Source organism: Megalobrama amblycephala, linkage group LG15, assembly GCF_018812025.1.
Source record: "Megalobrama amblycephala isolate DHTTF-2021 linkage group LG15, ASM1881202v1, whole genome shotgun sequence".
NCBI lineage: Eukaryota > Metazoa > Chordata > Actinopteri > Cypriniformes > Xenocyprididae > Megalobrama > Megalobrama amblycephala.
In genome coordinates, this window is record NC_063058.1 from 18,137,581 (window position 1) to 18,163,537 (window position 25,957).

At 36.3% G+C, this 25,957-nt stretch overlaps 2 protein-coding genes across 4 annotated transcripts in view; both read left to right on the plus strand.

Annotated features, from left to right (window-relative positions):
* LOC125246951 (solute carrier family 45 member 3) overlaps nt 1-16,553 on the plus strand; it is a 29,712-nt gene extending 13,159 nt beyond the window's left edge. For all 3 annotated transcript variants that reach the window (XM_048158105.1, XM_048158106.1, XM_048158108.1), the window contains exons 2-6: nt 4,693-5,036; nt 9,631-10,458; nt 12,774-13,039; nt 14,346-14,754; nt 15,855-16,553. In XM_048158105.1, the coding sequence (XP_048014062.1) occupies nt 4,889-5,036; nt 9,631-10,458; nt 12,774-13,039; nt 14,346-14,747 (1,644 nt within the window). In that variant the 5' untranslated portion in view covers nt 4,693-4,888 and the 3' untranslated portion in view covers nt 14,748-14,754; nt 15,855-16,553. The remainder of the gene's footprint in view (nt 1-4,692; nt 5,037-9,630; nt 10,459-12,773; nt 13,040-14,345; nt 14,755-15,854) is intronic.
* A 1,217-nt stretch (nt 16,554-17,770) lies between these two features.
* fgf6a (fibroblast growth factor 6a) lies at nt 17,771-25,256 on the plus strand. Its single transcript, XM_048158109.1, has 3 exons — nt 17,771-19,564; nt 20,132-20,235; nt 23,967-25,256. The coding sequence occupies exons 1-3, from the start codon at nt 19,228-19,230 to the stop codon at nt 24,141-24,143; spliced, it is 618 nt and encodes a 205-aa protein (XP_048014066.1). The 5' UTR covers nt 17,771-19,227; the 3' UTR covers nt 24,144-25,256.
* Nucleotides 25,257-25,957: the final 701 nt, after the last annotated feature.

Genomic DNA, 25,957 nt, shown 5'->3' on the forward strand with positions numbered 1-25,957 from the left:
TCAAGTTCTAGCAACTTTAATTTGCATTTGAAAAGCAAATAGCTTCTCTCTACAAGGTCAATGTGTGAAGAGCTTCAGTGTGCCTTGTTGTTGGAAGTTTCTTGTCATTTTTTGAGAGAAGACGTCCTTCACCTGATTGACATGTCGTGCCCGGGAGAGTTGTGGGAGGAAATGATATTCGGAGAGGGAGTGCGTTGGTGTTATATTTCGAATTGGGAGATGCTTTGTTTGTACATGTATGGAGAAGTAGTTGGTGTGGAAGTAAATATTGTATCTAGCAGATTTGATGATATAAATGAACAGCTTGGCATAAAAGAAAGGGTTTGGCAACTAATGATTATTTGGATAATTAGCTTTTGATGATTATCAGGTGATTAATAAAACAATTAATCAACAGCTTTTAATGTACTGTTCAGTTTATGCCTTTTCTTCAGAGGATGTGCATGTGCTAAGACAAGATTATAAGATGAAGAATTAATCTTTTGAAAATACTTTTAAAAAAAACATATTAATAATTATGGCCAACCTCCTTCATATTTTTTGTTCAACTTTGCAACAAATCATTCCTAAAAGTATTAATAAAATCTAAAAAAGCAATGTAAATAAATGTTCTAATATATTTTAAATATTATTTAATTATAATATATATTAATGTATATATTTAAGAGAAATATGTTATTTATGTACAAAATATTTTTATTTATATATAATATAAATTATATAAAAATATAAATAAAAACATATACTTGTAAATATTTCTCAAATATATACATGAATGTGTTTGTATTTATATATACATAATAATTACACACAGTACACCCACATATATTAGGCAAACTCAAACTTTTATTTTGTATGCGATTAATCGCGATTAATCGTTTGACAGCCCTAATGTAAAAGTCATATAATTATGAATTAAAAGTCAAAAGTACGGCATACTAAGTTATAATTATGACATAAAGGATCAAATTTGACATACAAAGTCAACATTGACAAATGATGAGATGTCAAAATTATGACAAATTAACAAATTCATAATTATGACGTCATAACTGCAAGAAGTCGAAATTATGACAAAGTCATAATTATGAGTTTTTATATATCACTTAGTATGTCATTTTTATGTCATAATTATGATTTACTATGACTGAACAGAAGTACGGTAACCTTCTAATAACTTATTGTCTTTTATTTTGTATTTTCTCATAAATTGCTTATAGTATTTGCCATTTGGAATGTAAATACATTTTGCCACTCCTATGCTTGGAAATGAGCAAATCTCAAGCTATAGAGTAGTTTCCTGAGTATTTAGATTAGTTTGCTGAGTATTTAGATTAGTTTGCTGAGTATTTAGCTGTAGAGATTATAAAAACATTTATTTTAATTACTTTTAAACTTCAATTCAGACTCCTATACTTGAATATTCAAGTCAACAACCATCACAGTGTGTCTCACTGGAATGTTCCAGAATAAGCATGAATGACCTGCTGAAGAAAACAAACTCTGATATTAGTCATAAAAAATTCATAATTGCACAATCTCCCCCGGTGAACGAAAAGCAGCCACAGAGTAACGCTCTCAATGCTCGGTTCTCCACTGGAAGCAGTAAAAATCTGACTCATTAACGTTGCTTTTCATGAACAAAGGCTGCTAATTAGAGGTGGCAACTGCACTGAGGAGGCCCAGTCGAATCAGCCCTGAGTGAACGAGCTAATGACAGAGAGCGCGGGGAGACGGGCCTCAAACAGGGTGACCTTAGTGTGGCCTGCGGGTGAGGAATGGGGGAAAAAACCTCTGCAGGAATGTGTTTCATACTGCCCATCACACAAATGGATCATGCACTCCGTTTGTTTTGTTTAAAAGACACTAAAAAATCAGTAATATTGTCGATTTAATGACACTGACACTATACTGAATGAACAAAATGTGAACTTAATTGAGCTGAATGATGACACTATTGTCTTCTGTAGAGCTTCTTGATGGCTGAATCAAGTTGAATTTTGCAACATCGACACTGTTATTGAACTGAATTGAATCAACGTTGAACTGACTTGAGCTGATTCTGAATAACGACACTACTGTAGAGTTGCTTGCTGAAAATGAACTTGTTTGATAATTGATTAACTTTACAGTTATTAAACTGATCTGAATCAACACTGAACTGACTTGTGCTGAATAAAACTTGTATTCTGTCGATCTGCTTTATATATGAATACAAATTTTTCATAATTGACGAATTTTGCAACATCGACACTGTTATTGAACTAAATTGAATCAACATTGAACTGACTTGAGCCGATTCTGAATAACAAGACTATTGTCTTCTGTAGAGCTGCTTATAGCTGAATCAAATTAGTTTCATAATTGATGAATTTTGCGACATTGACACTGTTATTGAACTAAATTGAATCAACGTTGAACTGACTTGAGCTGATTCTGAATAACAACACTATTGTCTTCTGTAGAGCTGCTTATAGCCGAATCAAATTAGTTTCATAATTGATGAATTTTGCGACATTGACTCTGTTATTGAACTAAATTGAATCAACGTTGAACTGACTTGAGCTGATTCTGAATAACAACACTATTGTCTTCTGTAAAGCTGCTTATAGCCGAATCAAATTAGTTTCATAATTGATGAATTTTGCGACATTGACTCTGTTATTGAACTAAATTGAATCAACGTTGAACTGACTTGAGCTGATTCTGAATAACAACACTATTGTCTTCTGTAGAGCTGCTTATAGCCGAATCAAATTAGTTTCATAATTGATGAATTTTGCGACATTGACTCTGTTATTGAACTAAATTGAATCAACATTGAACTGACTTGAGCTGATTCTGAATAACAACACTATTGTCTTCTGTAGAGATGCTTATAGCCGAATCAAATTAGTTTCATAATTGATGAATTTTGCGACATTGACTCTGTTATTGAACTAAATTGAATCAACATTGAACTGACTTGAGCTGATTCTGAATAACAACACTATTGTCTTCTGTAAAGCTGCTTATAGCCGAATCAAATTAGTTTCATAATTGATGAATTTTGCGACATTGACTCTGTTATTGAACTAAATTGAATCAACGTTGAACTGACTTGAGCTGATTCTGAATAACAACACTATTGTCTTCTGTAAAGCTGCTTATAGCCGAATCAAATTAGTTTCATAATTGATGAATTTTGCGACATTGACTCTGTTATTGAACTAAATTGAATCAACGTTGAACTGACTTGAGCTGATTCTGAATAACAACACTATTGTCTTCTGTAAAGCTGCTTATAGCCGAATCAAATTAGTTTCATAATTGATGAATTTTGCGACATTGACTCTGTTATTGAACTAAATTGAATCAACGTTGAACTGACTTGAGCTGATTCTGAATAACAACACTATTGTCTTCTGTAGAGCTGCTTATAGCCGAATCAAATTAGTTTCATAATTGATGAATTTTGCGACATTGACTCTGTTATTGAACTAAATTGAATCAACATTGAACTGACTTGAGCTGATTCTGAATAACAACACTATTGTCTTCTGTAGAGATGCTTATAGCCGAATCAAATTAGTTTCATAATTGATGAATTTTGCGACATTGACTCTGTTATTGAACTAAATTGAATCAACATTGAACTGACTTGAGCTGATTCTGAATAACAACACTATTGTCTTCTGTAAAGCTGCTTATAGCCGAATCAAATTAGTTTCATAATTGATGAATTTTGCGACATTGACTCTGTTATTGAACTAAATTGAATCAACATTGAACTGACTTGAGCTGATTCTGAATAACAACACTATTGTCTTCTGTAAAGCTGCTTATAGCCGAATCAAATTAGTTTCATAATTGATGAATTTTGCGACATTGACTCTGTTATTGAACTAAATTGAATCAACGTTGAACTGACTTGAGCTGATTCTGAATAACAACACTATTGTCTTCTGTAAAGCTGCTTATAGCCGAATCAAATTAGTTTCATAATTGATGAATTTTGCGACATTGACTCTGTTATTGAACTAAATTGAATCAACGTTGAACTGACTTGAGCTGATTCTGAATAACAACACTATTGTCTTCTGTAGAGCTGCTTATAGCCGAATCAAATTAGTTTCATAATTGATGAATTTTGCGACATTGACTCTGTTATTGAACTAAATTGAATCAACATTGAACTGACTTGAGCCGATTCTGAATAACAACACTATTGTCTTCTGTAGAGATGCTTATAGCTGAATCAAATTAGTTTCATAATTGATGAATTTTGCGACATCGACACTGTTATTGAACTAAATTGAATCAACATTGAACTGACTTGAGCTGATTCTGAATAACAACACTATTGTCTTCTGTAGATCTGTTTATAGCTGAATCAAATTAGTTTCATAATTGATGAATTTTGCGACATCGACACTGTTATTGAACTAAATTGAATCAACATATAATTAATTTGAGCTGATTCTGAATAACAACACTATTGTCTTCTGTAGAGCTGTTTATAGCCGAATCAAATTAGTTTCATAATTGATGAATTTTGCAACATTATATGAATTTGCAACAGAATTTGAATTTGTCTCATATTTGATGAAGTTTGCATCATTTATTCTGTTTATTACTGTAAAGCTGCTTTGAAACCATGTGTATTTTATAAAGCGCTATATAAATAAAGGTGTCTTCCACTCTTCCTTTCAGATCAAGAATGCTGAAGACACAATGGATCCCCTAGTTCATCTGAGCCCGCTGAGAGTCCGCATCTCTGCTCTCCCTCACCCCACGCGCCCGCCTCGTCCCTGGGCACCCAACCCTGCTCCTTTCGCCTTCTCCAGGAAGCGTCAGTAGAGTTTTGACACCGACACACGGGAGTAAGGTGAACCCTTCCTGTGTAAATATGACTGGATGGAGGTCTCAGTGGCGTCTGGTCCTGCTGAACTCGCTGACATGTGGCCTGGAGATCTGCGTGGCAGCTGGGATCACCTACGTGCCGCCTCTGCTGCTGGAAGCTGGCGTGGAGGAACAGTACATGACGATGGTTTTAGGTAAGGTTTCATCTTAACTGTAGAATGTCAATCCAGTGGCTGCACTGTAAACAGCAAGGTTGTTTCCCACTAAGGGGTTGATCCTATAATGGGGGTCATTATCATAATTACTAGCTAAATCACTCGCTGCCCCATCCAGGTGGTAATCAGGTGCTAATTGGAAGGCACCGGGCTGCAGGAAGAGGCCCAGAGGCTCGAGGGGTCAGCAGCTGTATGGAAGCTTGTATAGTTTTATTACATCCTGTTAAAATTTCCTCTGGACTTTCAGCAGATAATATAGTCATCATGGGCTGCATCAGAGCCGGAAGCCTCTCTCACGGTTTTTACAGCCTATGTTCTAATAACTTTGTTAGGGGTCTTGAGATGCATTTTCAAAAATGTCACTTTTTGATTTGCAATTATTCCTTTGAAAAACAGGTAGATGAAGCTCTCAGTGGTCTTGATTTTTTTTTTTTTTTTTTTTTTTTTTTTTTAGTCATGCTTTTGTTTTTTTTTACTTTTTAAAGGTGTCATAAAATGTAAAAAATAAATAAATAAATATATATATATATATATATATATATATACCCTTCAAAAGTTTGGGGTCAGCGAATTATTTTTAAAAGAAATTTTTCTCTTTTTGAAAGAAATTATTTTATTATCAAGGACGCATCAAATTAATCAAAAGTGAGCGTAAATACATTTATGTTATATAAGATATAAATTTCAAATAAATGCTGTTCTTTTGAATTTTCTATTCATTCAAAAATCCTGCTTCCACAAAAATATTAAGAACCTGTTTTCAGTATTGATAATAATAAGAAATGTTTCTTGAGCAAAAAATCAGCATATTAGAATGATTTCTGAAGGATCATGATGACTGGAGTAACTGGACATCAAAGGAGTAAATTTAAAAATATAAAAATATATAAAACATATAATATTAATATATAAATATTAAATATATAAAACTATATATACAATTTATATATAAATAAATAAAATAAATATATATATAAAAAATAAAATTAATATATAAATATTAAATATATAAAACATTTAAAAATATATTAAAATAGATAACTGTTATATTAAATTGCAATAATATTTCTCAATATTACAGTTTTTTACTGTATTTTTGATCAAATAAATGCAGCCTTGGTGAACATGAGATTTTCAAAAACATAAAAAACATTTTGAACAGTGGTGAATATAATATATTAATTAAAAATATATTTTTCTATTATATATAATATATTATTTTTATATGTTTTTTATGTACTACTAGGCCACAGCTCAGAACAATTTAATTTATGTGTCAAAAGAATCATTTCCATTTATCTACTAGAGACAGTGTCCAGGAGAAATTTGTTCAAATACAGCGAGGTACGTGATTGTTTTTATTCTTTTCGTCCTAGAATAACCAGACCTATGACTCTAAATATTTGGCCTCTGTGTTTGAGATTTTTCAGCATGCCATATGAACAGATGCATTATTTTGTGCCCACAAATGGCTTCCACATGGCTTTTGCTGTAAATGAATCTCTCTCCAAGACTATTAGCCTCATAACCAAAACAGAAAAAAGCAGTTCACAAACGTGCATGTGGTCACTTCACACCAGATGGACAGAAGATATTTGGTGTGTTAATACATACTCCACACCGCTCTCTTTGTCAACAGCTGCAGTGGAAAGCAGAGAAAGATCCTTTGTGTTCATTTCCATTCACAAGCTATATAAACTCATAATGTCGTTGCATTAGAAGTGCTTTCAAAACCACCAAAAGGCCATTGTTGCTCATTTGGAGAGGTTTCATGTATGTGATTTCAGAGGTTTTGCTGGACTGTTGGGTTTTGGAGGTTTTTATTAATTTTCCTGTTATGGTGATCTGAGAAATAAATTTCTTAGTCTGAACTTTTTGAAGCAGTTTGATGGTCATGTGCACTGTAAAAAAAGAATTGTAAGTTACCTAGTTGCCTTAAAATTTAGTTCACTGAAATAAACAAATTGAGTTAATACAATGAATGAAATTGATTTAATCAACAGAAACTCAAAATATTATGTTATCTGAACTACATTAATTATCTAAGCTGATTTGACAAAAGAAAAAATGTTATGATAACAAATCATTAAATATATTCATGTTGTGAGTTTCTTTTTGAACTAACAGTGCATTAAAGGTATACAGTTTTCTCTTGAAATTAGAACCATGACCTTGCTGTTGTTAAAGCCATGCTTTTCCTTTGAAGCTACAGAAACAATTAGAATGACTATAATAAATTACACTGTGCGCTATATAAAAGAGTCATATGATTAATTGTCTCAAACTGTCGCAAACAGCACAAAGGCACCTTTAAAAGAAAGTGGGCAGAAGGGGAAAGGAAAAACAGCATGTGTTGACTTACAGGCGCTGTTGAACGACATTGTTAAATAAATCTTTTTAGGTAGTTGTCCACTTCCATGGTTTCTCTATCATGATTGCACATGGTTTGTCAATACCTGCTCAATGTATTTTTGATCAAATAAATGCATCCTCGGTGAGCATAAGAGACTTTTTTCGAAAATCTCTTACAACCTGAAATCTTTGAATGGCAGTATATACAAGAATTTTAAGGTAGACTGTAAAAACATCCAGTTTAATTTATTGTTTCAGGCATTTTGGTACCCCTACATTTTACAGGTACACATCATAAATTATATAAAACACCATAATGATCATAACAATAACAAAACTATTTAGGCATTTAAGGGATAACCAAATGCAAATTATCATGCAGAGACTTCTGAGAAGGTCCTTTTACTTTTTTCATGTGTTTTATAAATTATAAGGTAATTTGTACTATTTTCTTAATTAAAATTTCATTTTAAAGTACAGTAATAGTTTTATTTAGTAATGCATTGTCCTGTTAAATGTAATATAATTGTCAAATTGTACTTTAAACTAATTAATTGATTTTTTTAAGAGCATTTTTACATTGCTTTACCATTAAACTTACTAACATTTTTACAGTGTGCAGTGTGTAAATGGACTCCAGTGAACTTTTAATTGCATTTTGAGCATGTTCAGGTCATCTTTCCACCACGCTCTTGAATAAAAATAGCTCCTGAAGATCTAGACATGAATAAATAGGAATCAGTGCCCAACCAGTGGACTGAGTCATCTGCTTTAATTAGAAAAGCTGTGGAGACGAGGAAGCCGAGCCAGAGATTGGTCACCTTAAACTATAGGCAGCTTTACAGCAGGCTGTAAGCCAAAAGATGAAAGAATGGAGGCCACAGCTATGATTCTTTGACATAAATGTTGTCTCGGGTGACTATTTTTCTTTTTAAAGCTATTAGTTTAAGACGATAAACTACAGGAAAAAACATTATTTTTTCATGGACTGGTCAATTTTGAGATTTTAGGCTATTTGGCTTTTCATAATGTGTTTTTTTTTTTTTTCAGACTAAAGGTTCCAAAAGGGGATTTTTGCACCATCTGTAAATCTTAATTACACTAAATATGAGTTGTTGTCGCATGCACTGAGCCAAAAATCTCCAATTCAGTAGCACTTACTTCAAACTTTTCCACTGGAAATGTATGCAAATGAGTGCATATTTAATTAGTGCATCAGTTGCATATTAAAACAACATTTCAGAAACTTGCAATACAAAAAATGTTTGCAATTCTTAATATAATCAATCAACTGGGTGATATACTCTAAAAAATAAAACATTGGTTCAACAACAACAACAACAAAAAATGTTAACGTTTTCCACTAGAATTTTTAACTTAAGCCAATTGGGAAAATTATATTAATTCAAAGCAATATTTTGAGTTGATCCAACATAATGTTTTAAGTAAAGTGAAGACGTGTTTTAGCCACAATAAAAACACATTTCTAAGTAACATGAACTTAATAATTGTCAACATGAATGCAACTATTTAAGTTGATCCAACATAATGTTTTAAGTAAGATGAAGATACTTTTTGGACACAATAAAACGCATTTCTAAGTAACATGAACTTACCAAGCACCGCTTGTCACCATGATGGTAAATCTCCAAAAACCCACATTAACAGAAACTCTTATAGCATAACAAAACACTAATTACTGCTGAATCTCCCTTACCATTAATCTTGTGCAAAAAACATTATATAACACTTAATTTTAGCATTTACTCTCCCTTTCAAGTGCCATGGGCAAAGCATGATGGGAAATATAAATCCCAGCCCAGTTTCACTTAACTTAAGTTCGTCTACATTAAAAGAAGTGTTCATACAACTCAAAACAATGAAACACGTTTACACGTCATCAGATTATATTTTACATTAACAGAACTTAAAATTAAATACATTTTTAAATAAACTGAAAATGTTAAACGATGACAAGTCATGATAGTATATCGAATCAATAGGCATCATTTGTGTGTCATCCAAGCTCAATAAAATAACAATTACAAGTAAAAAGTCTAACAGCATTTCAGAACTTGATTTTTTATTTCACAACAATATATATATTTAAGGAATGACTAAAGGTCCCCTGAATTAGTTTTTAGAGTGTATCTGTAAGTTAATGTTTTACCCTATTCACCTGGAATGTCTTGCCTTAATATTCATATGACATTTTTCTTAGGTATTGGACCTGTTCTGGGACTTCTCTTCATCCCCCTGATTGGCTCAGCCAGCGATCACTGCAACAGTAGCTACGGCCGACGTCGACCCTTCATATGGCTGCTGTCCTTGGGAGTTCTCCTAGCCCTTTTGATCATACCACATGCTGACGTGTTGGCCGCCAACCTGAGCTGGGGCAGTACCCGCCGCAACCAGGCTCTCCAGGTGGGCCTGCTCATCCTAGGCGTGGGCCTTTTAGACTTCTGCGGGCAGGTGTGCTTTACACCACTGGAGGCTTTACTCTCAGACCTCTACCGCGAACGGGATGACTGTGGACAGGCTTTTGCCATGTTCTCCTTCATGGTTAGCCTTGGAGGTTGTGTGGGCTACCTGCTACCCGCCCTGGACTGGAGCGGTGGGCTCCTGTCCTTCTATCTGGGTGGTCAGGCTGAGTGCTTGTTCTCTCTCCTCATCCTCATCTTCGTGGTCAGCGTGTTGGTCACCATGAAAGTGTCCGAGGAACCCTCGTCCACCTTAGAACCAGGGCCATCGGAGTCCGGTCGGTGTTTTCCGCGCTCATGCTGCTATCTATTTCAGTGTAAGCTGCGGGCTCTGAAATCCGGCCCGCTCATGTGCCTGCTGAGGACTTGCTGGTCCATGACACCGGCCATTTATCGCAGCTACTGCCATGTGCCGCATGTCATGCGACAGCTGTGTTTGGCGCAGCTCTGCAGCTGGATGGGTGTCATGTCCTTCATGCTCTTCTACACAGATTTTGTCGGTGAGGGCCTGTATGAAGGAGTTCCCAGCGCTGCTCCGGGTACCGACCTCAGGCAACGCTATGATGAAGGTAAGACTTAGTCAACATAAAAGCGCATACTTTCTTAAAGCGATAGTTCACCCAAAAATGAAAATTTTGCCATCATTTACTCATCCTAAAGTTGTTCCAAACTTGTAAGAGTTTCTTTCTTCTGTTGAACACAAAAGAAGATATTTTAAAGAATGTTGGTAATAAAACAGTTGACAGTAGCCATTGACTTCCATAGTAGGAAAAAGTTCACTTTCAAATAAAATTTTCCTGATAATTTACTCACCCCCATGTCATCCAAGATGTCCATGTCCTCCTTTCTTCAGTCGAAAAGAAATTTAAGGTTTTCGATGAAAACATTCCAGGATTATTCTCCTTATGTTGGACTTCAATGGACTCCAAACAGTTGAAGGTCAAAGTTACAGTTTCAGTGCAGCTTCAAAGGGCTTATTATCCCTATTTTACTTATGGAATGAACGCAGCGCCAGTTCCATTTTTTCTGTAAGTAGAATAGGGAAGGCGTAGGACATACAGCATAAGCTTTTTGAAGAATACGAAAGTGCAGTTTTGGTGGAAGCACTTGAAAGGCGATGATTTGTTTATATAAAGCATATACATTTACGCGTTTTTTGAAAATGACAGATCGTTTCGCTAGATATGACCCTTATTCCTCGTCTGGTATCGTTTAAAGCCCTTTGAAGCTGCACTAAAATGTAAATTTGACCTTCAACCGTCTGGAGGCCACTGAAGTCCACTATAAGGAGAATAATCCTGGAATGTTTTCATCAAAAACCTTAATTTCTTTTCGACTGAAGAAAGAAGGACATGAACATCTTGGATGACATGGGGGTGAGTAAATTATCAGGAAATAAATTTTATTTGAAAGTGAACTAATCCTTTAACTGTCTGGTTACCAATTTATCAAGAGTAAATGACAACACAATTTTCATTTTTGGATCAACTATGCATTTAAGCACATTTCTGGTTTTTGTTGTATGCAATTCATTAGTTGAATCTTTTTTTTTTCTTTGCCACTAATGTCGTTTAGCCATGTAGGTTCTAGTTAGATAAAGAAAGAAAAAAAGCTCCATGTTTGGTGTGCTTGTTTGTTTTGTCATAATGTGGCATTTCAAGCAGTTCATTGTTTGATTCCCCAAAGAGATTAATGATTAATGATATTATTTATTTCAGATGCGTCATACATTCCTACTCAAAAGGTGTTTCTGTTAATGTTTTGTTAATGTTAAGGGACATTTTGTTCGTTGGTTAATGTTTGCATAGATTCTCAGTTTTGTCTGGATTATCTCATTAGGCAGCAAAATTGAAAGAAAGTTTCAATTTGTATATTTGTTTCATTGAGCTAAACATAATAATGAACATTAACCGACATTCACCTAATTTCACTCTCTGTCTATGGTCAAAAGGCAGTTTTTTTCTAAGGAAACAACATGTCCATGAACTTGTTTTCCTGGTATTGGTGGTCTTTCATTTCCGTCTTCTAGCTAGATCGTCTGTCTCAAAACTGTGAACTTGTATTCACCTCCACATGTGGCCTCCGTCAGCCTTGCGCTTGAGCTTCCAGCAATGTTCACAAACACAAATGCATGTCCTTAGCTAGTCAACAACGGGCTTACAAAATCTAAACCCATCTGGACGCCTCCCACCGAGCTTTGACACCAGCAGAAAGCTCCTTTAGCAAAACATTTTGACAGATGTGGCCAAGATCAGTGTGCAAACAAATGAAGTCTGTCAGTGCAGTCGACCGCAAACTGTGTAAGTGCACCATGCAACGAAAAATGTTTGAGATACTTGTTCAGTTAACATCTCGGCCCTCTGCAATTGTGTTTAAATGATGAATTCCTTCTGTGAGGAAAGTTCCTGGCGTGTTTGAAGTACAACGCCAAAGCCTGCAAACACATGCCTTAGTCAATATCACTCGTAGGATTTATTCAAAGGAAGCATTCTCCATTATGCTCAAATGGTCAAAGCAAACTGCTTGAAATGACCTCATCTGTCAAATCGGCAAGGGCTGGGGAATGTTGTTTACCTGGACATGCAGTTGTTGAAAAGAATGGTGCACTCACTGAATTTAAAGTATAATAAAGGTAATTTAACAATATATGTAAGGAAGAGTAATGATACACAATAGCATTATACTATAATTTATAATGAATAATTTGATATATGATACATTAACAATGTTGATGGTCCCCCAATAGACCTAACCCTAACCTAACAGTCTACTAATACTCTGAGACACTTGTAGTTGTCAAAATAAAGTATAACCAAAAACTGCAATATATTTTCGTACACAAACACAGTACCAGTTCTCCAATTCTCCAATGTCAACTCTGTAGGTATCCGTATGGGCAGCCTGGGTCTGTTCCTGCAGTGCGCTACCTCAACCTTCTTCTCGCTGGTCATGAGCAGGCTGGTGCATCTCTTCGGGTCCAGGACGGTCTATTTGAGCAGTATGGTGTGTTTCACCGTCTCTGCACTGGTCATCTGCTTGTCCAAGAGCGTGCTATTGGTCACAGCTATGTCGGCCCTCACTGGCTTTGCCTATGCAACTCTGCAGACACTGCCTTACACTCTTACCTGCCATTACCACAAAGAGAAAGAGGTAGACATTTAATGCTTAAGTATTTTCTCTCTTTGCTTGTATAGAAAATTCTGTCATGAATCAAAATGTTTTTGTAAGTAGCTTTATAATATATTTTTTAAGGTCAGTTTGAATCCGGCTTGCATTATTTCCATATATAATATTTGAAAATCCATGTCTCTTATAAAAATAGTACAAATATATTGTAAAACGTCTTACAAAAACACTGTGAGCCTATATACAATGATCAGGCATAACATTATGAGCACTGACAGGTGAAGTGAATAACATTGATTATCTCTTCATCATGGCACCTGTTAGTGGGTGGGATATATAGTAGGCAGCAAGTGAACATTTTATTCTCAAAGTTGATGTGTTAGAAGCAGGAAAACTGGGCAAGCGTAAGGATTTGAGAGAGTTTGACAAGGGCCAAATTGTGATGGCTAGATGATTGGGTCAGAGCATCTCCAAAACTGCAGCTCTTGTGGGGTGTTCCTGGTCTGCAGTGGTCAGTATCTATCAAAAGTGGTCCAATGAAGGAACAGTGGAGAACCAGCGACAGGGTCATGGGCGGCCAAGGCTCATTGATGCACGTGGAGAGCGAAGGCTGGCCCTTGTGGTCCGATCCAACAGATGAGCTACTGTAGCTCAAATTGCTCAAGAAGTTAATGCTGGTTCTGATAGAAAGGTGTCAGAATACACAGTGCATCGCAGTTTGTTGCTTATGGGGCTGCATAGCTGCAGACCAGTCAGGGTGCCCATGCTGACCCCTGTCCACCACCGAAAGCGCCAACATGTGAGCATCAGAACTGGACCACGGAGCAATGGGAGAAGGTGGCCTGGTCTGATGAATCACATTTTCTTTTACATCACATGGATGGCCGGGTGCGTGTGCGTCACTTACCTGGGGAACACGTGGCACCAGGATGCACTATGGGAAGAAGACAAGCCAGCGGAGCCAATGTTCTTTCAACTTACAGGACTTAAAGGATCTGCTGCTAACATCTTGGTGCCAGATACCACAGCACACCTTCAGGGGTCTAGAGGAGTCCATGCCTCGATGGGTCAGGGCTGTTTAGGGAACAAATAGGGACCAACACAATATTAGGAAGGTGGTCATAATGTTATGCCTGATCTATGTATGTACATAATAGGTTTTCAATATGAAAACTAAAACAAATAAAAATACACTGTAAAAGTGAGACATTTTCCTTATTTCCTTATTTCCTATTGTCATCTTTGTATGTTTCCTATAAAATTATAAAAAACCCTTAAATAAAAGCTAGATTTTTCATATATGTGATGTCTCACTTGCTTCTCATTGCAGGTGTACATGCAAAACAGCAAAACCAAAAAAACGCACACAAATGGATTTACCATCACAAGGGATTCTGTTTGTCTGACACTAGACAATGGCCCTGGAGATCTCAACCACAAGAGTGGTGTTTCCAACGGGCATGCTCATTACAATAAAGATAATTATCCACCTCTGCACAATCAGAATGGTCTGGAATCAGAGGATTTTGAGAAACGTGGTGTGGGACTAGACTTTGCCATTCTGGATAGCACCTTCCTTCTGTCTCAGGTCTTCCCTACCCTCTTCATGGGCATGATCGTCCAGTTCACAAAGTCCGTCACTGCGTACATCGCCTCCTCTGCCATATTTGGCGCCATTGGCATCTATTTTGCCACCCACATCATCTTTGACCAAAAGGACCTCAGAAGCTGAAGAAGTGGTAATCATATGAGTCATTTCAGTTGACCTTTTACTAAGCATCATCTTAAATGTTACTGACTAATCTATGGAGCCCCTAAAGGGACAAGGTGATTGGAGGAAAACATTTGTGTTCTCTTGCAAAACATTTATGTTCTCTCGCAAAAGTTTGTTTGCTCACACAATGATTTTGTTCCCCGCGTGAAGCTTTGTGTTCTCTCGCAAAATATCTGTTAGCTCGCAAAAACTTTTTTGTTCACTCGCAAAACATTTACGTTCTCTTGCAAAAGTTTGTTTGCTCACAAAATGATTTTGTTCCCCCAAGAAGCTTTGTGTTCGCTCACAAAAACATGTTTTGTTCACCTGCAAAACATTTTCGTTTGCTCGCAAAACATACAAAACATTTGGGTTTTCTTGCAAAAGTATTACATTCCCCCGAGAAACTTTGGGTTCACTTGGAAATGGATTGCGTTCCTCTGAGAAACTTTGCACTGTCTTGGAAAACATTTGCGTTCGCTTGCAAAACATTTGCGTTCTCTCACAAAATGACTGCATGCAAATGTAAGTTTTGTTAGATAATGCTAAGTTTCTCAGGGGAACTTCTCTTCTCTCAAAGCTTCTCTAGGGAATGCACTCGTTTTGTGAGAGAACGCAAATGTTTTGCAAGAGAACACAACTTTTTTTTTTGCGAGCGACCCCAAAGTTTCTCACAAATGCAACACTTCTGTGAGAAAACACAAATGTTTTGTGAGATAATGCAAAGTTTTTTGTGTGAATAAAGTCAGTTTGTGAGTGAACCCAAAGTTTTCAGGGGAATGCAATACTTTTGCGAGAAAACACAATGTTTTGTGAGCGAAAAAAATGTTGTTTGAGCGAATGCAAATGTTTTGCAAGCGAATGCAAAGTTTCTCAGGGGGAACGCAATACTTTTGTGAAAGAACACAAAGTTTCTTGTGGGAATTTTGCGAGAGAATTTTTGCATTTCTCCTCACATCTCATCATGTCCTCTTAGGGGCTCCTCAGTCCTACCTTGTGGTGCTTGTGGTGTTTGGTTTTTCTAATGAAAGTCTATGTTAGTCCTTTGTTCTACATTTCACTGACTGATTGTTGTTTTCTTCATAGGTCATGTTTGCTTTGAGGATAAATTGTGCTTTCTCAGATCTCTATGGGACCAATGGACACATCAAACTGGACTTGATGTAATTCCTGTTGTGTTTTAAAGACTTTTTGTAAAGAACTATTTTATTGTATATATATTTTTATATTGATAATATATACATATATTTATATCCCTATGGGAATTTTTATGCAACCTGTTTTGGCGAGGTCTGTATTTATGTAGTATTCTAACCTCGTTTGACTTGTTTGTCAAACAAATGTGGCTTAATTTTTTTTTAACTTGAAATATTGGTCAGTAACCAAGACTAATAGCACAGTATATTCATGTATAAATCTCAGTCTGGTGTTCAAAATGACAATCTGGGATGCTTTTCTACAGGTGACTTAACACACAGGCCTAAGCTATATCATGTGTTGCAAACCATCATTAACAATATGTAAATGACATTTCTATGGTGTGACTGAGTTACAGTAGGTTACTTTTACAAAACTGTAACAGTTTCATGTACTATTTAAGTTATGCATCTGTAGGTACACTCGCCGTTGGCCAGAGAGTGTGTATGTGGAGCTTTATTTGTATGAGTGTAATGGGGTGTGACATTTTTAAAAGTAAGATTCTCAGGATGGATGTGTCGTCCAGTTGAAAAATCATCTGTTCAATCACAGCACAATGAAATAATAAAAAAGGTACTGATATTTTAATTGCTGAGAATATGAGAATATGTTCTTATTCCTATATCATTTTGGGTGAACTAAAGAACACAAGCTCAATATTTTTCTCTCTGTCCCTGAATGGTTAAATGGTTTTTGGTTAATCGTACATGTCGACAGAGGATAAAACCTTCCAATTAAAAATATGGTAAACAATTTTTTTAGGCTGTAAATTAGTGGAGTCATGTTATAAAGTGGATGCAATTTCAGCACTCAAGTGACATGATGCTGCCTTGCGCAACTACTCAACATTTTCTTTTGTTTGTTAAATTAGACTTCTGAAGTGTTTTGACAATTAATGCAGATAAATGGGCCAGGATTTTGCTTTGAAAAAACAAACTACATTGAGCTCAATCTGGCATCCATAGGGATTATGTCTGACTCAGTTTTAATTACAGTTTATTCATTACTTTATAGGCCAAGGCCCTAAATTCAGAGAAATAATTATTTGTCTCCAATTAGAGATGATTAGTCATCTTTAAAAACCAAATATAAAGAAGCAAGGATTGAACAATTATACTAGTCTGGTCTTCTAATCGCTGTATTTGCTTTTATTACATGATATTTCTAAATTAATGTTGAAATTTATGAAACTTCTTTTCCCTGTAAGGTTTATTTAAATTATAAACTAATATTAACATAATTTAACATCCTCCTGTAGTCAATAATTGTATAGAATTTACACTTTTTTTTTTTTCCCGTGAAAAAAATTCTTCATGCCTTAAAATAGCTTGAATGTAACTCTACACCCTTGCTTCATTTAATATATGCGGATCTATGAATATGCAAATTATCCCCGCCTTCACTCACTCGCACGAGCTCAGAGATCCACTGGTCAACTTACTGAGGTAAACGCTGCACAATGGTATGGCTTTTTACAAAATCGGACACATGACGGTAATTAATATGATTAGCCTTATGCTTGACTACATTATCAAACAGCTGCTAATAATGTGTTGCTAATGTTACACAAACCACGTTCCGTTCGAGAGTCAGACAACTGCTTTCTAAATATCAGTTTCTTTAGAAACGCTTGGAACACCTCCGAACGTCAGTGGAGAAAAGCATATTTCATCATAACATTGTAATATACATCACACTCGCTATATTGCTAAATCTACTATTTATATATATATATATATATATATATATATATATATATATATATATATATATATATATATATATATATATCAACAGAAAAATATACCGGGATGACTTCTTGATAGCCTACTCTCCTACTTCAGAGCGCTCATGGTTAATGATATGCTAAAGCCCCACGGCACGTTGGCTTGATTGGTTATAATTGGCAGGTTTGAGACTGTTTTTTCTTTCACTGCAGTTTTAAATAGAAAATTCTCAGCAATGGTGTTGATTTATGAATTTGCACATGGTTTGTCTTAAAGCATATTAAAAACACCACATAGACATATAAACAACATTAAAAACTTGATTTTCACCACAGGGTGACTTTAACATCTTGACTGATTTAGGTTAATTGGGTTTGAGAAGTGATGAGTTTTGGTCTTAAATATCATTAATCCCTAAGGAAATTAAAACAAATAGCCTATAACTTCCTTTAAAAGAATCTCAAAGGCTAGATAGGCCTACAGCATTTGTTCCATATTGGAGCCTCATACTGTAGGCTACAAATGGATTATGTGCTGTATAATTATGCATAAATTATCATAACAATAGTAATAAATGGCCTAATATACATAAAATGTATTTAAAAAAAATACTTGACACACGCCTCTTAAATAGGTTATTTGATGCACTTTAGATTGCAACATTGTGATACAGCGCCACCTGTTGGACACATACTGTCTTTAATTTTTGTGTACCTGCCAGGTGTAAAAACTATCTATCTATCTATCTATCTATCTATCTATCTATCTATCTATCTATCTATCTATCTATCTATCTATCTATCAAGTGCAGTCAATTAGAATACGTCAGCAATCAGAGGAGTTCAGCTCGCGCTCGGACGTCCGATACGTCCAACTTATGTTTTTTTTTTTTTTTTTTTTTTACCCAGATGAATAAATCACGGGGGCATATTCAAAATATAGCTTAGTGAAAGCTTCCTGAGCAAACAGCGCAGGAAGTGTTTTGCAAGATTGACATGGCTCCGCGGTGACAACTGGCCTGTTTTTACACCTTCCTTCTAAATAAGGAAGCGGCCCGTCGGGCATATGACCGCCGGTCCAATTTGGGAGCTGCCAACGAAGCCCATCACGCCCCATGTTCTCCCGCGAGCTTTCGCGCTCACTGTCCCCGAGGCCGCTCGCGTGGATTGACAGCGATTGGGTTTTGGCGTTCGAAGACTGACCCCCGGCGGCGGTGAGGTCAGCGTGTTGTCATCCTGAAGGTGAGTGATGTCATCCCGAAGATCTCCCAGGCAAGGTGAGCTTGCATTTTGGTGAGTGTGTGGTGCTCCCCATCCAGAGAGGTGAAACATGGTAATCATCATCGCCACCACCGCCACCAGCTCAAGCTCTGCCGCCCTGCTCTTCTCATCTACCGAGGGGCTTATTGCGTTACACGCCCGCAGCCCCGACCTGCCTTCCAAAAATAAGCCCCTGCCACCATGCCGAAAGAAGAAAAACAAGAGTGGTATTTTTAGGGGCATTAATTTTGACCACGTGCCCCGAGGGTAAACCGGATGGCCACTGCGCAAAGGTTCCTCATCAGTATGTGCGAGAGCAGCGGACGCTGGACGTGGACTGCGGTTGTTCTGCTGGGCTTTCTGCTTGGGATCGTGTCCTCCTACCCCACCTCGAACAGGAGTAATGCAACTTCACTGGAGAAAAGGTGGGAGACGCTCTTCTCCCGCTCCGTTTTGGGGATCTCGGTGGAGAAATCGGACCTGAACTGGGAGAGTGACTATTTGCTGGGCATTAAGAGAGTGCGGAGGCTGTACTGCAACGTGGGCATCGGGTTTCACCTGCAGGTCCTGCCAGGCGGAAAGATAAACGGTGTCCATAATGAGAACCAGTACAGTGAGTTGCATCCAGAAATGTCATGCATGACTCGTTATACCAGGGATGCAGAAGGATTGAATGAACAGCTCAAATTTAATTTTACAATATAGGCCTGTATATAATAATAATATATAATATATTTAATATATAATTTATTAAAAATGTTATATTATTTATATAATTATATTATTTTTAATTATTATTATTATGAATAATATATTATTTATTATTATTATTATTATTATTGAATGTGTCCAAAAGTAATGACATATCTATTAAAATAAACCCTAGTGTCAATCACTGCCGAATTTCCCGAGGCTCAAACATGACACGAATGCTTGGACGAATATAGACGGCAACTAATTTTACACAGCGTCCATCTGCTTGTCGTACATGCCAGAACTGCAGGGCTTTTTTTCCATGTCACTGTATAAAAAAATGAGCCAGAATGGGAGAAAATGCAGAACAAAGGCAGTGCATCCCCTGGATCCACCCACTTGTGCAGAACGCATCCTGCAGAATGAGTAAATGAGCTGCCTTGTGCCACATTGTCATGTATGTAACACTGATGTTCTGTTCAATCAGGTCTAATTGAAATCTCAGCGGTAGAGAGAGGAGTGGTTAGTCTATACGGCGTGAAAAGCGAGATGTTTGTCGCGATGAGCAGCCGCGGAAGGTTATATGGAACGGTAGGTATGCCCGTCGTTTGATTTCATTGTATTTGTGCAGAGTACGCCACTTCAGTTTTACTGCGGTGTAAATTGGGTCAATGGCAAATAAGGATTAATTTGGTCTGAGGCGATAAAAATGCTGATCTTTAGTAATTTAATTAAGTGCCAAGATCTTGGAATTAGAATGTCATGCATGTCATGTGTTGGTTTCTTTAAAAGCATTTATTTAGGCCTATTTGTTTGTTCTGAAATGTCAAGTGGTGTAACCATCAAGTAAAACAACACAAGCATGTGAAAACAATCATTATTTTCAAAATAGCTTTCAACAAATAGCCTATCATAAATATCAGGACTTTTTTAGACTACCAAAATGTGCCTGTCAAAACACCACCCGAAATGTTTGACTCACAAAATATCAAATTATTGCTATCGTGCCCGAACGGTTCAGTGTTGCCAAGCCCGCGGTTTTCCCGCGGAATTGGTTTACTTTTTCACTGTTGCCGTGAGTTGTTGGTCTGCAACCCTAAATAACATGATATTTAGCCTCTGGAATGCGAATTTTACCAGGGGAAACTGACAACACGTCGACAGACAAGACAAAGCAGGTTACTTGTGATATTAAACAAAGTCCCAGCTTTCAAACTGTATTTTTTAAGAAATTCAAACAATAAAAACAGCTTTATGGCTCTTTAATGTGTCGTGACAGATCGCTGTAGTGCCTCAGCTCAAGAGGCTTGTGAACCGATCATCTCTTCTTACTAGTTAATTTATAGCATCAAATAAACATGAATGAAGGAAAGATGTCAGTACACACCATTTTTCAAGTTTTAGTCCACCGAGGTTAATCTTCTAACTCCTGACTACTTTGTCGGACAAAATGGCGGATTAGGCGTTATGATTGGTTAGATCGCTTGTCAATCAAACTCCCGGCGAAGGGTTAATTGGGTAGGTTTTGTTGTGAAAACCTTGCAACCCTGGTTCTCATGCTGATCCAGGCCTGTTGGCACGGTTATGGACAGTTTCTTTTTTAACAATGGTGCTGGCGTCCTGGCGCTATGAAATCAGGATTAGAATGTACATAACCTCGGTGACGTAAGACCTGGCAACTGCGTGAAATGTGTGATAAGCTACTTTGGAGCCAGCGTGCTGCAGACGATTATCAACAGTGTTGCCAAGTCCGCGATTTTACCGCGGAATTGGGCTACTTTAACATTGTTACGCGGATTGTTTTCATGTCCGGGGGTTAAAGCGACCCCAAATAACATGATATTTAGCCCCTGGAATGCGAATTTACCAGGGGAACCCCGCCAAAAACATGGATTTTACCCCCTGGAATGCGATTTTACCGTGGGACCTCACTGAAATGCTATTGGGCTAGTTTTGAGTAGCAATTGGGCAATTGGGTTTTGGCAACCCTTGCAACCTGGCAACCCTGATTATCACCTCATAGAAAAGTAATTTACACTAATAATACATACAGTGAAATGTTATATGTTTTTTAATTGGTTGTCTAGCATAATGTACCTTGCTGACAAGAAAAGCATGTAGAAAAAAATCACTAAAACCATAATCCAACCATCAAACCAACTGTTTGTAATCGTACCGTGCCGAAACATGCATATGTGGAACCGTTCCTTACCGTGCTTAAAATGGTTTGGCCCAATGATTTAGAAGGGTGAAATCAAAAGAATTTTAATGTATATTTGAAAAACTTAATAGATTATAAAATATTGTCACGTCATTGACCCAAATGCATAGCCAACATTTTCAGTACGTTTTTGCCGTGTTTGATTAATTTGAAGTGCACCCAAATATTAGCATCATGGCCTGGAATATGTCATTCGCTTTGGAATTGTTTTCTTTTTTTCATCTTATTTATTTATTCATTTATTTACTTTTTTGATTCCTCAGCAGGCCTAGTTGATGATACATTGGCTTGTCATTCATTTTTAATAACTGTTGGCTCATATGAGCAGTGGAGTGAACTGTGATGTTGTGCATGGCTTGAATGTAAATTTGACCTACTTTGCGCTTGCATTACTTAGATGCCAGATCTCACCATGAGTAACACATTATCTTTTGATGACATAGATAGAATCATCTAGCTAAAGTGCTTCTCAACTTTTGTAACTCCATGGTCTTCTATTGTCAAAGTCAATATTCATACACATTGTTCTTTAAAAAATAACAAAAAAAAAGAAAACAAGGATGTAACAGGATGTTTGTTATTTAAAAAGTATATTTATACATCTTTATATATCTAAGAATTCCTGTCCTAAAAAAAAGTTTAATTAGCTTCAGTCTTTTTTTCAAGCATACAAATTATGAACTTAAAGCATTGTTTAGCATACAGACTACATTAAAGGTGCCCTAGAATTAAAAATTGAATTTATCTTGGCATAGTTGAATAACAAGAGTTCAGTACATGGAAATGACATACAGTGAGTCTCAAACTCCATTGTTTCCTCCTTTTTATATAAATCTCATTTGTTTAAAAGACCTCTGAAGAACAGGCGAATCTCAACATAACACCGACTGTTACGTAACAGTCGGGATCATTAATATGTACGCCCCCGATATTTGCATATGCCAGCTCATGTTCAAGGCATTACACAAGGGAAGGCAGTATTAACGTCTGGATCTGTGCACAGCTGAATCATCAGACTAGGTAAGCAAGCAAGAACAATAGCGGCAGATGGAGCGATAATAACTGACATGATCCATGATATCATGATATTTGTAAATTGCCTTTCTAAATGTTTTGTTAGCATGTTGCTAACGTACTGTTAAATGTGGTTAAAGTTACCATCATTTATTACTATATTCATGGAGACAAAACTATCGTTATTTTCATTTTTTAAACACTTGCAGTCTGTATAATTCATAAACACAACTTCATTCTTTATAAATCTCTCCAACAGTGTGTAATGTTAGCTTTAGCCACGGAGCACAGCCTCAAACTCATTCAGAATCAAATGTAAACATCCAAATAAACACTGTACTTACGCGATTAGACATGCTGTATGACGAACACTTTGTAAAGATCCATTTTGAGGGTTATATTAGCTGTGTAAACTTTGTTTATGCTGGTTAAGGCAAGCGCGAGCTCCGGGGGAGGGGAACACAAGAATTAAAGGGGCCGCGCAGCCTGAATCAGCGCATATTTAATGATGTCCCAAAATAGGCAATTAAAAAAAAATGAGTAAAAAAAAATCAATGGGGTATTTTGAGCTGAAACTTCACAGACACATTCAGGACTTATATTACAACTTTTAAAAAGACGTTCTATGGCACCTTTAACAGTTCCACTTTTTTGTGAAAGCAATAAATCTGCTCTATCGATCAAATCTGTTAATTAAAGTCACATACTAATAAGTTTGCTTTTCTGATGTTCAGCTGATTGGCATCTCCATTAGAAACTGCATGGGCCTTCAAAATGAATCTAACCTTGAATTCACGTGTATGTTATGTGATGACTGTGAAAGTTTAAAAATTAATTCACATTGAGAAGTTTTGAAGTTTCTTAGAAAACTGGAAATGAATTGCCTGGATTTTTAAAGCAAAGCGTTTGTCAGTTAGATCATTATTTATTTAAGATGAACCAGTGTTGCTTTGTGAGTTTTCCTGCACTTTACCCTAGTTAGATGTAGAAGGAGAGAGAGTATGTGATGGAGAAGTGGTGGGTGGGGCTTAGAAGGAGGATGGGAGGAGTTATGCCAAACTAACTATCTAATCTATACCATTTTTAGAGGGCCTTCCATGACGAGTGCAAGTTCAAGGAGACACTGCTGCCCAACAATTACAACGCATACGAGTCTTCCATTTACAAGGGATTTTATATTGCCCTCAGCAAACATGGCCGCTTGAAGCGAGGCTACAAGGCTTCCCCAGCAATGACTGTCACACATTTCCTCCCACGTTTATGAGCAAAACTGGCAATAACACAATAATTTGCACATGTTGGATGTTCTCGTAGGTAACCCAAACATGCTAAGAGGTGAACTGCAAAGAACTAAAATAACACTTACGGTATTTATTCTCGTTGAAATAATAATAATAAGCCTAATATATGTATATTTCGGTAGCTTACTTTGTGTCTGAACTTTGTGTACATGCCATTCTTTGCTGCTTATGATTTCTATTATGAATATACGAGAGTCGAGGAGCTTTTTTTGCCCTCTCACTTTTTATGGGTGCTTGCCATACCTGGTGTAAACCATACCTGGCGTTGGACTAACATCCTCAGCTTTTAGAAGTGAAATGGAGACTTTTTATTACCTCAAAGAGCCACGTTCGCATTGGAAAAATTATGGAGGGAAAAAGAAATATCAGTTTACTCTGATCTTCATCTGTTCCGCCATTTTACGAGGGAGATGAAAGCACTTATTTTTCTGTAGTTACTCTTTTTTCATGATTAGGTGGTGCCTTAGCTTCTGCTATTCTGCCTCCTTTTGTGCATGCAAGAAAGAGGTTTTTGTTCCATATTTAGATCAATAACTAAATAACTGACGTTAAAATCTGATTGCATGCATCCTTATTGGGGGTTAAACTCATTTTACACCTCATGTAAGGTCAGAATTTGACTGAAAGTCTTTGAACGGATAGACCTGTAAGGTTTGGGTGCTTCCACTTGGATGAATAGTGAAAATTGATCAAGCTAGTGAAATGCATAGAATTGCATTAAAGGTGCAGTAAGCAATTCCTGAGAAACGCTGTTGATATTTGAAATCATTCAAGAACTCACAAACTTCCCTAAGCACTTCCCCTAATGCCGCCATTTTGAAGCGCGTTCCACTTTGTGAAGTGGACGAGGGAAGTTTATATGGACAAAAGGGAGCGAGTCTACTTCATATGTACACTTCAGGCAGCTCCATATCCCACAATGCAACATGAGTGTGACATCACCGCATATCGTGTTTAATAATTTACCCCACCACAAACAACTCTATGATATATATATATATACTGTATATATACAGTACAGTCCAAAAGTTTGGAACCACTAAGATTTGTAATGTTTTTAAAAGAAGTTTCGTTTGCTCACCAAGGCTACATTTATTTAATTAAAAATACAGTAAAAACAGTAATATTGTGAAATATTATTACAATTTAAAATAACTGTTTTCTATTTGAATATATTTCACAAAGTAATTTATTCCTGTGATGGCAAAGCTGAATTTTCAGCATCATTACTCCAGTCTTCAGTGTCACATGATCCTTCAGAAATCATTCTAATATGCTGATCTGCTGCTCAAGAAACATTTAATGTGTACAATTGTACAAAATATTTGTGTACAATATTTTTTTTCAGGATTATTTGATGAATAGAAAGTTCAAAAGAACAGTGTTTATCTGAAATCTAATCTTTTGTAACATTATAAATGTCTTTACTGCCACTTTTGATTGATTTAATGCATCCTTGCTGAATAAAAGTATTCATTCCTTTAATTTCTTTTCAAAAAAATAAAAATAAAAATTCTTACTGACCCCAAACTTTTGAACGGTAGTGTATAATGCTACAGAAGCTTTGTATTTCAGATAAATGCTGCTCTTTTGAACTTTCTATTCATCAAGGAATCCTGAAAAAAAAGTACACAACTGTTTTCAACATTGAAAATAATCATAAATGTTTATTGAGCAGCAGATCAGCATATTAGAATGATTTCTGAAGGATCAGACTGGAGTAACGATACTAAAAATTCAGCTTTGCATCACAGGAATAAATTACTTTGTCAAATAT